The sequence below is a fragment of the Microdochium trichocladiopsis genome (assembly GCF_020744255.1).
Source record: "Microdochium trichocladiopsis strain MPI-CAGE-CH-0230 chromosome Unknown B0I36scaffold_13, whole genome shotgun sequence".
In the NCBI taxonomy this organism is placed as follows: Eukaryota; Fungi; Ascomycota; class Sordariomycetes; order Xylariales; family Microdochiaceae; genus Microdochium; species Microdochium trichocladiopsis.
In genome coordinates this window covers 689194-703470 of record NW_025763556.1, presented here as the reverse complement: position 1 = coordinate 703470, position 14277 = coordinate 689194, and the positions used below count along the sequence as shown (strand labels likewise).

General features: G+C 56.6%; 5 protein-coding genes across 5 annotated transcripts; 1 reads left to right on the top strand and 4 right to left on the bottom strand.

Moving 5' to 3' along the window:
- Positions 1-391: 391 nt before the first annotated feature.
- On the bottom strand, positions 392-1868 carry B0I36DRAFT_338548 (uncharacterized protein). Its single transcript, XM_046155775.1, has one exon. It carries the CDS (start codon positions 1738-1740, stop codon positions 526-528), a length of 1215 nt encoding a protein of 404 aa, XP_046005287.1. The 5' UTR covers positions 1741-1868; the 3' UTR covers positions 392-525.
- Positions 1869-2207: 339 nt separating this feature from the next.
- Positions 2208-5083, bottom strand: B0I36DRAFT_389249 (uncharacterized protein; the record flags this gene model as incomplete). The annotated part of the gene is made up of 7 exons (XM_046161307.1): positions 2208-2257; positions 2283-3385; positions 3464-3623; positions 3688-4138; positions 4214-4286; positions 4345-4996; positions 5067-5083. 6 exons carry the CDS (start codon positions 5081-5083, stop codon positions 2690-2692), a joined length of 2049 nt encoding a protein of 682 aa, XP_046005286.1. The 3' UTR covers positions 2208-2257; positions 2283-2689.
- A 569-nt stretch (positions 5084-5652) lies between these two features.
- B0I36DRAFT_338543 (lipase) lies at positions 5653-7068 on the bottom strand. The gene has a single exon (XM_046155774.1). The coding sequence runs from the start codon at positions 6967-6969 to the stop codon at positions 5950-5952; it is 1020 nt and encodes a 339-aa protein (XP_046005285.1). The 5' UTR covers positions 6970-7068; the 3' UTR covers positions 5653-5949.
- Positions 7069-9477: 2409 nt separating this feature from the next.
- On the top strand, positions 9478-12322 carry B0I36DRAFT_338540 (heterokaryon incompatibility protein-domain-containing protein). The gene has a single exon (XM_046155773.1). It carries the CDS (start codon positions 9653-9655, stop codon positions 12077-12079), a length of 2427 nt encoding a protein of 808 aa, XP_046005284.1. The 5' UTR covers positions 9478-9652; the 3' UTR covers positions 12080-12322.
- On the bottom strand, positions 12307-13655 carry B0I36DRAFT_49218 (uncharacterized protein). Its single transcript, XM_046162959.1, has 3 exons — positions 13363-13655; positions 12829-13303; positions 12307-12770 (listed from the first exon to the last, which is right to left on the bottom strand). Exons 1-3 carry the CDS (start codon positions 13440-13442, stop codon positions 12534-12536), a joined length of 792 nt encoding a protein of 263 aa, XP_046005283.1. The 5' UTR covers positions 13443-13655; the 3' UTR covers positions 12307-12533.
- Positions 13656-14277: the final 622 nt, after the last annotated feature.

The window sequence follows — 14277 nt, the reverse complement described above, 5'->3', positions numbered from 1 at the left end:
CGGCCGGCCCGGCCAGGCACCGCGTGGGCTGATGGACGCCACGTCAAAGAGGATGGGCCCTGCATGTCCTGACACATGCGCCAGTGGCGAAATCCCTTGGGCGAGTGCTGCCAAGGATGTCAGGAGCGACAACGTCACTAGTATCATTCTTCTGTATTAGACGCAACTTTCGTCGAACCATTGCCAAAGGCAGTGTACTCGTGTTCACCAGGGGTTCCTGGCGCAGTGTGCAGTCAGTGGAGCAGATGCTGGTGCAATTGGGATGAGATCCCCGCCCGCGTACACACTCCTTCCACACACCTTGAGGGACACATCCTTTTGGGCAGTGTGCTGGACAATCAACCCCCCACTGCCACTCAAAACACAATGTATCAATGGCCTGCCGGCGGTGCTCTTTGGACTCTTGCTCTATTTCTATGTCTATGCCTCTTGATATCTAGACGTGAGACAGGCTGTCGCTAAATGACACAATGCAGAACCTCCCAATGCGCTAATGCTTCATCTCCGTTTCCATCTCTGGCCCATCTATGCCTTGCCCTCCACCTCGAGATCGGCGAGGAACTTCTCAGCCTCGAGCGCGGCCATGCAGCCGGAGCCGGCACTGGTAATGGCCTGGCGGTAGATCTTGTCTTGGACGTCGCCGGCCGCGAAGAGGCCCTCGACGCTGGTCTTGGTGGTGCCGGGCACCGTCTTGACGTAGCCGTCGTCGTGCAGCTCGACCTGGCCCTTGACGAGCGAGGAGGCCGGGTCGTGGCCGATGGCGTAGAAGAGGCCGTTGGCCTCGATCGTCTCCTCCTCGCCCGTCTTGGAGTTCTTGATAGCGAGGTGGGTCATGAGGCTGCCGTCGCCCTTGATCTCGGTGGCGTGCGTGTTGAACTTGACTGTGACCTTGGGGTGGTTGAGCAGGCGCTGGGCCATGATGCTGCTCGCCCGCAGCTGGTCGCGGCGCACCAGGACCGTCACGTGGCTGGCGTACTTTGTGAGGAACTGGGCCTCCTCGCTGGCGCTGTCGCCGCCGCCGATGCACACGAGCGGCTTGTTGCGGAAGATGGGCACGGCGCCGTCGCAGACGGCACACGCAGACACGCCGTTCTGCCAGTACTTTTCCTCGCCGGGCAGGTTGAGGCGGCGGGCCGAGGCGCCGGTGGCGAGGATGACGGCGTCGGCAGTGTGGACGACGCCGGGGGACCACTCGGTCTCGTACTTGAAGGGGCGGGAGGACGTGTCGAGCTTGGAGACGGTCTCGGAGATGATCTGGGTGCCGAAGCGCTCCGACTGGGCGCGCATGTTGTCCATGAGCTCGCCGCCCATGATGCCCTTGGGGAAGCCGGGGAAGTTCTCGACGTCGGTGGTGGTGGTGAGCTGGCCGCCCGCGGCAATGCCGTTGGCCATGAAGCCCTCGTACAGCACTGGCTTGAGCTCGGCGCGGGCGAGGTAGATGGCGGCCGTGTGGGCGGCAGGGCCAGAGCCAATGACGACGACCTTGCTGTGCATCGTGGCTGTGGTTTTTTGGTTTTGGTTTTGTTTGTTTTGGCTGCTTCTTCTCTGCTTCGTGATCGGTCGGTTCGAAGTCGTGTCAAGGTCTGGAAATGCCCCTCGGGTCCTAAATGTCAGAGATGGCGGCGGCTGTCGAACGGGGAACGGACTCTTTTTAGGGGCCTGCAAGCACGTCCGTGGTGCGGTGCTGCCGCCGCACCTGCGCCGCCCAGACAAACCTGCGACGGAGGGGCAACTTCCCATTCGGCGCAGCTACGAGAGGCCGTGACGTGCCTGCGTGCCTCAGGTGCCTGATCAGTCAGCAGCCACGGACCGCAGCGATGGAGGGGCAGCGCAGCTGCCACTGGCCGGGGCCCTTCGCTGGGCTTCCATCGCCTTTGCAAATTTGCCATGTGGGCGGCCCACGGCTGTCGCTTGTCCAAGCACGCGCCCGGGGGCGTGTTTGCAGCAGTTGCCCCTCCAGTCCTCGTCCCGATGTCGGGCTAGGCACCGCGATAAGCACCAGTGCCTGCAGCACCAAGCGTCGCGCGTATAATCAACCGTCGCGGCTCGGGCTCGGCGAGGATGGGCTGATTTGATTGATAAGATGCTGCTGCTGCTGCTCTGGCACCTGACGCTGCAGGCGCGGGCGGGTGCGGACGCAGGCCATGGGTCAGAGGAGCAGGCATTTCTGTAGTCATTAATTCTATTCTCTGGATGCTCACCTAATTCACACCCGACCTAGCTACTGCTGACCTCGGCCGAGCCGAGCCGAGCTGACCTCGGCCGAGCCGAGCCGAGCTGACTCGAAGCAGTGCCAGCTTGAGGAGCTCTCCAGTCTGAAGTTTGTGCGAGGCATGATTCTCTATTCTACTCGAACGGCACAAACGTGACTGCAGCATCTCCCGTCTAGTCCTTGCCTTCGTGTTCCTCCGTCCGTATGATTCTGTGCGTTGCACCGCAAAATGATTTCTCACGCTCCATCACAATGCTGTAACTCTCGCCCCGTTTCTGAATCTTGACCTCCTGAACACCAAAGTCATCAGCAGACTCTGGCGTATCTCACAAGCCTTGCAGATCTAGACGGCTCAACAACGGGCCGTATTATCTCTCACCAGTACTGACCAAGGTCCTGCCCCAGGGAGTAACACGATCGCCATCCCCAAGCGATCCCGCCTAGAGTTCACTCACTATCTTGGAGTATTGGAGCGCCTTATGCTATGGGACTTGATCCCAGAGAAATCACATACTTGGATGGCGAGGCTGCCTTGCGGCGCGCCAGCATGCCGGGACTGCGCCGTGAAGGCTTGACAACGCGGTTCTGCATCCGTACCTTACGAGAGCTCGTGATTACCGGCGAACAGTCTCCCACTGAAGAGCCACAGGCAATGTCATCAATTGTTTCAACGGAGATGCTTGACAAGCTGTGCGACTCAGCCAGCCAATCGGCTGATGCTGCAGCAGGAGGCGTCGTGATCACCAATGAATCCCAGTCGCTCCAGAACGGGCTCCGAGTCGCAGCCTCTGTGCGGCCGTTTCCAAAGGTCGTGCACAGTGCAGCCTCGCCCATGTCTTCGCTGCGTAGCAGAACACTGTTGGCACCCGTGCTGTAGTACAAGGGAATATCTCGATGCTTCCGCGAGATAGCCTTGCCGGTGCTCCAGTGAGCAACACGCTTGTGAACGGCCTGAACGCGAAGGAGGACCTCCCCAGTCGGCTCTGTTGTCGCGAGCGAAAGCGTGATGGCCCAGCGTCCTGCTGCGAGCTTGCCGAGATCTGCAAGATCGTAGGTCTTGCTGTGGTGCAAAAACTTGCCTCCAAAGGAGTGTCGCTCGAAGAATGGATCGCAGATGAGCCGGAACTCATCAGCACCATTGGTTGAGAACTCGTACTTGAAGTCTTGACGGTCCTGCAGCTCAGCAGTCAGTGGGTTGCCAGGCCATTAGACCGAGTTCACTCGTGGAGCTGCGGGAAAGGGCCAACAAACCTTGCTCATGAGAAAAGGGGCGATGTCGTCCCAGAGTGTGTTCTTCTTGCTGCCATCTTGAAGCGTCTGCAGGCCAATCGCAGCACCGTTTTCTAGGAACTGTTTGACAGATTGCGAGCTACTCAAGGCGAATGTGGCTCCCTTGGCGATCTTGGCAGACCTGTGTCCTCCATGTTAGCTTCTACGTCGCAGAGGCGAACGATTCATGCGAGGTTAAAACCTACGAATAGGCGATTTCAAGGCTATCTGCAAAGACGGGCTCTCTTTCGATGTCGTGCTTTGCACACATCTGTCGAATGCGGTCCTGCACAGCATGATGCTGCGATGTACCACCTGTGACGACGACGAGGACATCATGGCTGTATCGTGCGGCAACCTTGATCATGTCTTTCTCGGCGCGCCGGAGTGGACCAGCAAGTGCTTTCTCGAAGCAGTCGTCAATCACTGCAGAGCTCAGATGAAAGCGGCGCATATCCTTCTCATTGGCTCTGAAGTAGAAGCCTTTGTTGCTGCCAGGTCCACACAAGTCTATCTGCTGATGGAAACTGTTAAGGATAGCTTGTCTGTCTTTCGTGCTCAAGGTTCGCGCGTCCCACGCGGCCGCATCTTCTGCAACTAGGGTGGCGCAAGCCTCGCCAACCAAGTACTCCCAGTGCTCGCTCCCTCCTCCAGCTCCTGTCAAACAGTATCATTATCAGTGGAAATGTTGTCGTGCGGTTCGCAAAGAGGGATGATCCAAATTCGACTCACCACTAGGCTTCACAGCCTGGTAGAATACAGGATCATGCTGGCTGTCATGCTCAACGTGAAATGCACAGCTGTTCTGTTTGGACGATGCAATTAGTAATAGCGTTTCCAAGCGATCGTGTATATGACCATACCATGGTGTGACCGCCAAAGTCGAGGAAGAGAACGAGATCATTCTTGTTGAGCGATCGACGGGCGAGCAACTCTGGGAGCGACTCCTTGAAAAGGTAATGAGCAGCTGCTTCCGTCTCAGTAATGCACGAGATCTGGTCCTTTTCATGCTCAAAGACTTGGCTGACAAGAGCACGGTAAGTGTCCGCAAGGTCGAGTGTCCACTGCACGGGCACAGTGATGGCGATCGAGGCGAGTCTGAACCGCTTGGCCTGGCAGACTTCATGTACACGGTCTCTGACCTTGCCGAAGAGTTCGTGCAAGCCGCGCCAGAGTCTCGACCGGAATCGGGCGTCATGCTTGCGAGGCAAGAGAGGGCGGACGGCGTAGTAATGTTGCAGTTGATCCGCTCCCGCGTCCGCGAAGATGTAGAAAGCAAACTTGAGCGATACTGCCCGTCTGTCAGAGTCGCTCTCGTTGCCCAGATAGATCGGCAGGACCTGTGTAGACGAGCGGCTCTGGTCGAAAGGATGTCCCTTGGACGAGAAGTCTCCACGCTGGAACCGGAGCGTGTTATTGATGCTGGCCCGGTTCTCAACACAATGGCCGATGTCTTTGTCAGGATAATGGAGATATGCCCTCAGACTAGTGCTACCCAAGTCCAAACCCAAGATGCTGTAGGAAGTAACGTTGAGTCAGGAGGAAGTTTTGCCCGTGCCGGAAGTCTTCCAATGTGGAGACTTACACGTCGTGCAGCGCCATTCTGAAGGCCTCCGAGACGCAAGGCTCGTGCTTGAAGACACTGGGATGGATGGTGTTGGCGTAGTGAGTTGAGGGTGAAACTTGGCGTGCAAGGTTTCTGCTGACAGTCGTCTACACGGAAGACCACGACAAGCCGAGAACGATCAAGAACTTCGCGGACGTGAAGAGCCTGCCGCTTCCTTACCAGATTGAATGATCACGAAGTGAGGTATTGCCAGCAACGACGAAGTGGCGACAGTGCTGGTCGTGCGAATCGGGGTGGCGGCTGCTGCAAGACAGATGGCTTACACAGAAACGGTCGAGAGCGTTAGACGCAGTGCGTTCTGGGATTAGGTCTGGCAAGAGATCGTGTTTATAGAAAAACATGTGCTTCTTGGAGGCGGTCGGGTGTCTTGAGGCGAGAGTGGCGCTTCCAAGTTTGCTCAGCTGTGTTGAGTCGCCATGGCAACTTGAGTACACCGAGGGCAACACTGGAAAGTGAAATAGCCTGGCTCTCACAGCTGCCACGCAAGCCAATGGGCGTCCCGGCCTGTTGTCACAGAGAAAGGTTGACCTGCAAACATGGTAAAACGGTGCATTGGTTCTTTGAGTCCTGCGGCGGTCATCGCAAGCAAGCATGACATGCACGACAACTGCAACTTGGACCAATACTACGAAGTCGTCCCCGATGTGCAACTGAACTCCTCTCGGCCACAAATGGCTGCTTAAGGAGTTGTGACCGAGTCTACGGCTTTTGGCCAAGTCAACGTTCCAGGCACGTTTCTTTTAAAAGACCCGAGACCACGGAATGCCAAAAGTGTCTATTCGGGGTCCGTCCCCTTCAGGACAGCCTAGAGCAAAAGCTACTTTACATGTATCGCATCAGGTCACAGCTTCGCTTGTACCGCTGCAGCCTCCTGCGCAAACAACTTTTCAACCCACGCCGTCTTCGCCGCCAATGACCGCTTCGACACCTCTGCGTTGGGCAACAGTTGGTCAAAGCAGTGGTAGCCTCCTGGCCAGACATGTAGTTCCACAACCCCTCCCGCAGCATACATCCTGCTCGCAAACTCGACGTTCTCATCGCGGAAAGCCTCGGCAGACCCGACACCAACGAAAGTAGGAGGGAGCTTGGATAAGTCCGTTGCTCGCGCAGGGGCGGCGTACTGGCTCACGTTTTTCGTGCCGCGTCTGCTCGGTGTGGTGCTACTGCCGTCGAGATAGGCGTTCCACGCAGTGATGTTGGATCCTCGCGTCCAGGTGCCCTTCATCTCAGCCTCAGCCATCGATGATGTCGTCATGCGGTCGTCGAGCATACCCGCATCGATGAGCAGGCCGGCCAGCTGGACCGCGCTTTCTTGCTCATCCCGCGCCCTCAAAGCCATCGTGGCTGCAAGGTTGCCACCTGCGGACTGGCCCGCGACGAGCAGCCGGGCCGGGTCGAAGCCGAGGGAGGACGCATTCTGGCTTACCCACTTGAGAGCGGCCCAGCAGTCGTCGTGCGGAACGGGAAACGGGTGCTCAGGAGACTGGCGATATTCGACCGTGATAAGAAGAGCATTGGTGACTGCCGCCCAGCGTAGCGAGTCCTGAACAAAAGTGAAGCGATTGCCACAGATCATGCCGCCGCTGTGGATGAAGAAGATGGCTGGCCGACGCGTGCTGCCTGACGGGGCCGACTTGGGGACAAAGATGGAGACGGGGACGCTTCCATGAGGGCCGTCGACGTGGCGCTCGTGGTGGTGGAAAGGCTGATCTTTGAGCGCCAGCTGCAAAGTCGCAGCCTCGTTTTGGATCCTGCGTAGCTCTGGGATTGCCTCTGGTGGGATGTCGGCAGGAGGCACAGCCGCGAAAAAAGGTGTTAGCTCCGGGTCGAAGGGCGGCGGCTTGGGGGATGTAGCAGGCATCGTGGTGGGACAAATCGAAGACAGAAATTGCAGTCCTGTGCAGCAAGATGGCAGAGAAAAGACGTACTAGCTGGGCGAAAGGGATATGGGGGAGATGAGACGATGTTTAGGAGCTGGGCTGCGCATCTCGCGACTTGCTTCTTTAGTACGAATTTAGCTCGAGGCCCCTGGTCTAGCGTTTGTCCAGGAACACTGACCCCAACTACTGCTGCCGAGGCGTTCGTCGACGCCAGATCCGGGTGTCCGGCTTGCCAACCCATTCTTGCATCTCAAGAGCATCTGGGATTATACAATGCGTCACCTGATAAGTAAGCAAAGAGATGCTTCCACACAAAAATAGTGCATTTCAGCTCTGCCTCGTGCTCAATTGCTGCTGTATTGCCTGTCCCGTTCGCGACCTTGACTGCAATGTCCCCAATTTGAGGGCACGTCGGGCTGGGGAAAACGACACCCGGGTTCGCTCGATCTGGCAAGGTGCAAGAGGCAGACGTGCAAAAGATGGGGTAAGCCCCGGCTCTTCTCCGCACTGACTCGGTCCGCTCGGACGACAGACACTGAATGGGGCGCGATGCTCAGCTTCACGCTTGGATTGTCCTCCCGTCTTTCATTCCATGGCAACCTGTGGAAGGTGCAGACAACTCCGATTTATCCTGCACAGTGCACTGTCTTTGGAAGTGGGCAGGCAGCCATCGCTTTCCGATGTCTGCTTCCTCCAATCCCCTGCATCAAAGGGTTAGGTAATAATGTGTGGTGGGTTGGCGTACTCAAGTAATTGAGTGCCGGGAACTTGCAGTTACAAGCTGAAGGGTTCCCGATAAGTTGCAATAATGAGGTCGAAGCCAAGATGTGTCGCCTGCATGACGATCTGGCGCTCAGCTTTGTCGATGAGCATGTTGTGTTGCAGCACATTTCCGACCACAATCTCGAGTGCTGTATACCTCGAATGCAACAGTGTCAATCTGATCACCGTGGCATCTATTTGCACATGCCTGGCTGAGCTTGGTGGTCACAAATGGACGGAACACGAAACGCGGTAAGTTCGTGCATGTCTGCTAGGGCATATACTCGCGCATGATGGCGGAGGATTGCTCCGCTGCCGCTCTCTTCTTCACGGGACGGAGAGCCGAAATCATTGTAATGGTTGTGACCGTTCATTGACCGCCATGAGAGAAGGACGAGAAGGTAAGTCAAACGTCCAGAAAACACTGCTGCGCTGTGGGCTAGAGGTTGGGCAGAGCGATGGGTTTAATGTGATGAGCGCACAGAGTCTTGCGTCTCTTTGTAGAGCCGAAAGTCCGGCCTACAAATCCTGCAAAATCGTGCTGGGCGAGCCTATTTGCATCACCGAGACGAACGACCTGGAGCTAAAGTTGGCCTCTCGCATGATGTGCAAACGGTCACTATTCCAACACCAATCCGTGCCACACCACTGTGCTTTCATCAAGGAAAGCAGGCCCAGAGACACGTATCTTGCCAAGCACGGCTCTTGTATCATTGGCAAGTCGTCGTCCGGCAGAAGAAGTTAAAAGTGCGCTCTTCATGTTGTGGGAGGAATATATTTTCTCCTTGTCATTGTGCGTAATCACTAAAACCAGATCATCAACTATGTTAAGCCTGCAGAATGCCTTTCCTCACCATGTAGCGACAAGGCTTCCGCAAGACTTCCACTCCATGTTTTGTAACCCAAACATGCACAATCGCGGTCGCACTCCTTGTCGGGTGAAGTTGGACTGTGCCCCGCCCATTCTCCCATCTCACGGAAGACATATCTGAGACCTGTACAGGTCTCTTGTTTCGAGTGACCACTACGACTACATCTTACGCTACAAAAGCACCAAGCCTCGTCGTCAAAGGTCGTGCTGTGCCCTTACTCATTCTTGTTCAAGGCTGCCAATAAGCACAACATGAAGGTAGATATCCTCTCTACGCCCAGGACGTGCAAGAGTGAGACCGACAATACACGAAGTTCGCAGATGCACCAGAGAATAGTGATGCTACCGATTTCAAAGGCGGCGAACCAGAAAAGTCGGGCACATGGTTCAATGTTGTTGTCATGTGGACCACAAGCAACGCGATTGCGAAGATTACTAGGAAACATTGCCTGCGGTGATGATCGACTAGGTGCGAGTGAGTGATGCAAGATCCGCTCAGCCAACAAAGTAACCAATCGCCCTGCTCTTGAATGCAAAGTTCAGTCTGCTGAAAACATGACGCTGAGCTGCTGGGCAACAACAAAGACAAAGGCCGGGGTGCGGAGCTTGGAACTTTTGGGCGCTCTGGATGCATGGAGGTTAGAGTGGCAAGGCCTCCAGCGGGCGATCCTGGGCGGAGCTCAACGGATGGGGCGGCAGGCTTGCATGCCGAGCCTTGCGCCTGGTGTGCCGAGGAATCACGAGCACGCGCGCAGCCAGAAGCCTCGCCGTGCCGAGCGGGGTTTTTGCTTTTCCGCTGGGGGCCCCTGCCCCTCGTCCTCGCTACGATGTCCTGATTATAGCAGCAACAAGAGAACATCAAACAACAACAACATTACCAGAGACATCGACGACGGACCTTACATACACCTTGATCGCGCCGGGCGGGCCACAGCCAGTGTGGACACCATGGAACCGTGCAGACAGAGGTGACGGCGCCTCGAACATGCCTCGACCGCGCACAATCCGCTGGCAGCACCGCCACGGGGACCATGGGAACGTTTGCATACGTGCCCCTACACTGCACCGAGTCGCGGCGCATTCGGCTCGTCAAGCTTGCACCTCTCGCAGAGGCAAAAGAAGCTGAAGCGAGTTCGGGAAAAGAAACCAGTGGGAAACTGGCATGCCAGCTCCTCGAGACACTGCTGGACGTAGCACCACCATATATTGCCATCTCGCACGCTTGGGGCGACGCCACACGGCACAAGGCGTCGATACTGGTCAACGGCCACGCACACAATGTCTCACAGACGCTGGCAGACCTGCTCGCTTACCTGCAGCGGTACTGCCGACCGCGCAGCAACCATTTCTGGATCGACGAACTGTGCATCAACCAAGAGGATGTCGTGGAAAAGGGCATCCAGGTCGGCCTCATGCGCCAAGTCTACGAGAAGGCGTGGGTTCTCATAGCTTGGCTGGGCACCATCAAGGATTTCGCGGAGGGTCCTGGGCAGAACGGGGCTGAGGGTAAAGAGGGGGAAGAGGAGGAGGAGGAAGACGAAGAGGACCGCCGCAGCGACAGAGACGGCCTCAAGGACATTCACAGCCTGCACGGCTTCTTCCAGGCCTATGTCCAGAACAAAGACCGCTACGGCGTGGCCATGAAGCGCAAGGAGCTGCGCTTTCCCATTGTACCTTATGCCCACCGCACGAAAGAGGTGCTTGTGTACGAGCTTGATGCCAACGGCTGTCGCATCAACAACATCAAAGGCCTGACGGAGGACGAAAGTGCCAAAGTCAACGAGAGCGCCAGCGTCGTGGAAGCTAGGCTGCGATACCACATCGGAAACCAGCGAAATAGCCAGGACTGGTCGTGGGGACCGGTCAGCAGGCTGCTCGCCCGGCCTTGGTTCAGTAGAATCTGGCTGGTGCTGGAGGTCTATTGTGCCAAGAACGTGCAGCTTGCCTTTGGCTCGCACATGATATCTTGGACTGTGCTTGCTGAGGTCTGCGAAGCCATCGTCAAGTATGGCCTGGAGAGGAATTTCTGCCATATAGACAGGAGAAATCAACTTTTGCGGCCAGCCGGCTTCCGTCACATCATCGCGCTGGCCCGTATGCGCGATGCCAAAGTCGACGGGCATGGCATCGATCTCACGCAGATATTGCTGCGCACGAGGTCTTTCGAGGTGCTCGATGTACGTGACCGCGTATATAGCCTGCTGAGCCTGGCGTCAGAAAGCGACAGGACGGCGTTACCACGCGACTACGGCCTTTCCCAAGAAGAGCTCGCAATCAAGCTTGCAGCACATCTGCTTAAGTCAAGCTCAAGACCGGAAGAAATACTGTCACTGGCAGGAATCGGATGGGGGACGGCAAATTCATCTGTACCATCCTGGGTGCCCAGTTGGAGCAACCTTCCGGCAAACCTCAAACAAACACACTCACGACTGTTCCACCACAACTTGAGACCTGTAAACAACACACCAGCTGGATCCGGCACTGCACGCCAAGTCATCACCATACGACCCGACCTAACCACACTGAGAGCAGAAGGCTACGTGGTCGATAAGGTCCAATTCCTCATGACCACAGCGTGCCCCAACATTGGCGAAAACTTTGACATTACCACCGCCGACCAGCACAATCGAGCACCATGGACAGACTGGATGCTGGACGCCGTCGACATGCTCAACCAAGGCGCGGCGTCCCCCTACCCGACGCGAGAGCCCCTCAACGAGGTCCTCTGGCGGACGCTCATCACCTCGAGGACCCTTGACGGGGCCGAAAACACGCCCGCGGGACCGGAATACGGGCTTTCCTTCCGCCGCTCTGTCGGACGGCCGTTTGATAGCATCTTCACGACCACGAACTCAGACTCCAGTACCGCCCTCAGGACAGAGCAGGCCCTCCATGAGGAGGAAGCGCATCGCCTCCTGCAAACCCTCACCGCCCACATCGACTTGCCGCAAGTCTCGCCCGGCAGGGCATACATCGAGCGCATGTCGTACTCGTCATCCCAGACGTTCCGCGAGCTCGAGAGGCTGTGGCGGCGCAGCTACAACGTCCACGGCCGCGGCAAGTGCCTCTTTACGACCAAGAACGGTTTCGTCGGGCTTGCGGCCCCTGGGCTTGCGAAAGGCGGGGAGTTCTATATTGCTTACCTCCGCTGCTCGGGCGGAAGTGACGGCGGAAAAGGACGCAGGAACCCGCTCGTCCTCAAAAGGGAGCCATGTCATGAGGTCTCGCCTGGTCGGGTGATGGGCGGCCCCGAGAATGATTTTGGTCCTGGGAGCCGCGCGAACAGCAATGACAGCGGCACGAGTGGAAGCAACAGCATATGTGGCAGTGGGAAACGTTACACAAGCGTGAAGGAGTCCAGCGTGCAGAGGTTCCGGCTTGTGAGCGAGTGCTATCTACACGGTGGGTATATACTGGAGAACAAGGCTCGTCATGTCCAGACACTAGACATATACTAGGGAGCTTACCCCATCGATTGAAGATCAGCGCCATGTCACGGTTGTATTTTCATTAATTGGGAAATGGGCTGAGCTGGGAGGCAGAAACGAAGACACGAATCCTGGAGTCTGCTCTACAAGGGCCTGTCACCAAAGCGCGGCGGTAATTCTGTGAATGTGGCCAGTCACTGTTCAGTAGTAGTTCATGTAGGGAAGTACTTGCTGGTCGAATGAAATACCGGTCATTTTCTTTTCAATTCGAGAAGATAGCCAAGTTAGTTGTGCTGATAATGCGCGAAGCCGGTTTATATGCTTGTGGATTATGCTATAAGAGTTCAATCCCATTCCTTGAAACAGATTGAAGTCCCTCCATCGAGGGACTTCACACCGCTCCCCATCCATACCAAAGCCGCATCATCCCCATCTTGTAGGGTCGATAACCCTCACTGAGCCTTCTCAATCAGATAAGTTATATTTATGCCTGGAAGCGCTTGGCGTTCTTGCCCTTGCCCTTGGTCTTGGCGGCGGCCGGGGTTGCGGCGTCGCCTGCAGGAGCAGCGCCGGCTGCACCGGCCATTTGGAATGCGATGTTACCGCCGAAAGGACCGGCATTGTTGTTGTTCACGACCTTCAAGAGGCAGAAGTTGCTCTGTCCGCTGGCAGCATCCTTTCCTGTGCAGGTGGTCCCCGCTGGGATCTTGACAGTGAAGGCCTAAGGAGCATGATTAGCCGGAGCTCATTGTTCTTGGTGCAGTCGAGTCTTGACTTACAGCGTCGGCGCCAACGTTGGTGGCGCGCCTCTGGATGCCGACGGACCGGAGAACGAAGTCCACGGCCCTCTGGACCACATTTCCCTTTCCGTTTCCAACCATGCTCGAAGTGGCAACGAGCTGTGTACCCGCAGAGTACTTGCCAGTGCCGGTGGTGTCGAGGACAGCAAACAGGTTTCCCTGCTTGTCATTCGCGGTGCCGTCACTGGTGACAGTGCGCCAAGTGCCGGTGATGGTGCCAGCGCCATCAGCAGAGACCTGGGGCAGAGTGTTGCCTGAGAGGGCCATCGCAGCTGCCAGGTCGGCGACCTGCAGCTTGCCGTTGGCCGTGGTCTTGCCAAGACCGTCGGTCATAGGCTGGTTCGCCTTGCCGCCAAATACTGTCGTGTCCGCTTCAGTCGCGGCGTTCTTTCCGAACCTCGGGATGACACCACCCTTGATTCCAAGGGCTGTGCCATTGCCACCTTGGTCGCCACTATTCGGGATGGAAGTTAGGGACCAGGGATGGAGATGGGAAACTCGATGAGGACTTACGTGACGACCTGAACATTGCCGTGGGCGCTGATCAAGCCCGCAGCAGAAAGAGCAAGAACGAGAATAGACTTTGTGTACATCTTGAAGATTAAATTGGATCAACCAAGTAGTCTTGAAAAGAAAGGTTTAACGTGAAGATAGGATGGTAAGACAGGAGATTAAAGAAGAGAAACTAGGCAGACCGAGTCAATCGGCTGGTGAAGAAGCTGGTGATGATGGGGATGAGTATGATGCTAATGGGATGAGTCGGAGGAGCACGAGGGCTTTATATCCTCTCGAGCTCATGGCGGTTGTCTGTCTGAGCAAACGCCAGTAAAGGCCGCATCGCGCGACCTTGGTCCCCCCGAGTCTCAGAGCCATGCTGTTTGGGCAGGTTGCTTCCCTGCACGAAGCCCGACACGATGTTAGACCCTCCACCTCGAAACGGACAGTACCGGTACAGGCGATATGTTTCGTAAAGGGTTTCCGCAAAGCGCGAACGGGAGTAGCGTGAATCGCCCGAGTCTACAAGGATTAAGGCCAATCAGCAAGCCTTCCAAGGGCGAAGTCGGCCTGGGCTTCGGCGGACCCTACTTGTAACACGAGTAAGTGTTGAAACGCAGTGAAGTGTCAGCCCCTTCCAACCTCTACCTACGTATGCAACTTGGCCCCTGCCACTTAGCGAAGTGTCATGAGGCATTAGACGTACTCGAAACGGTTGAACACTGCCCAAACATTACGCAACGTAGAGCTTAGGCCGGCGGGATCACAAGGCGACAGAGGAGGAACAGGAGCATCGTCAATGTCCCCGTCGTGGCTCGGCTACAGGTGGCCGGCCCCCTTGTCTAGCTGGGTGGGTGGATGCCACGTAGTCGTCGCTTTCCCTGAGGCTTTTCAAGTTCTATCATGGCTAAGTCGGCACGTTTCTGTTGCCTT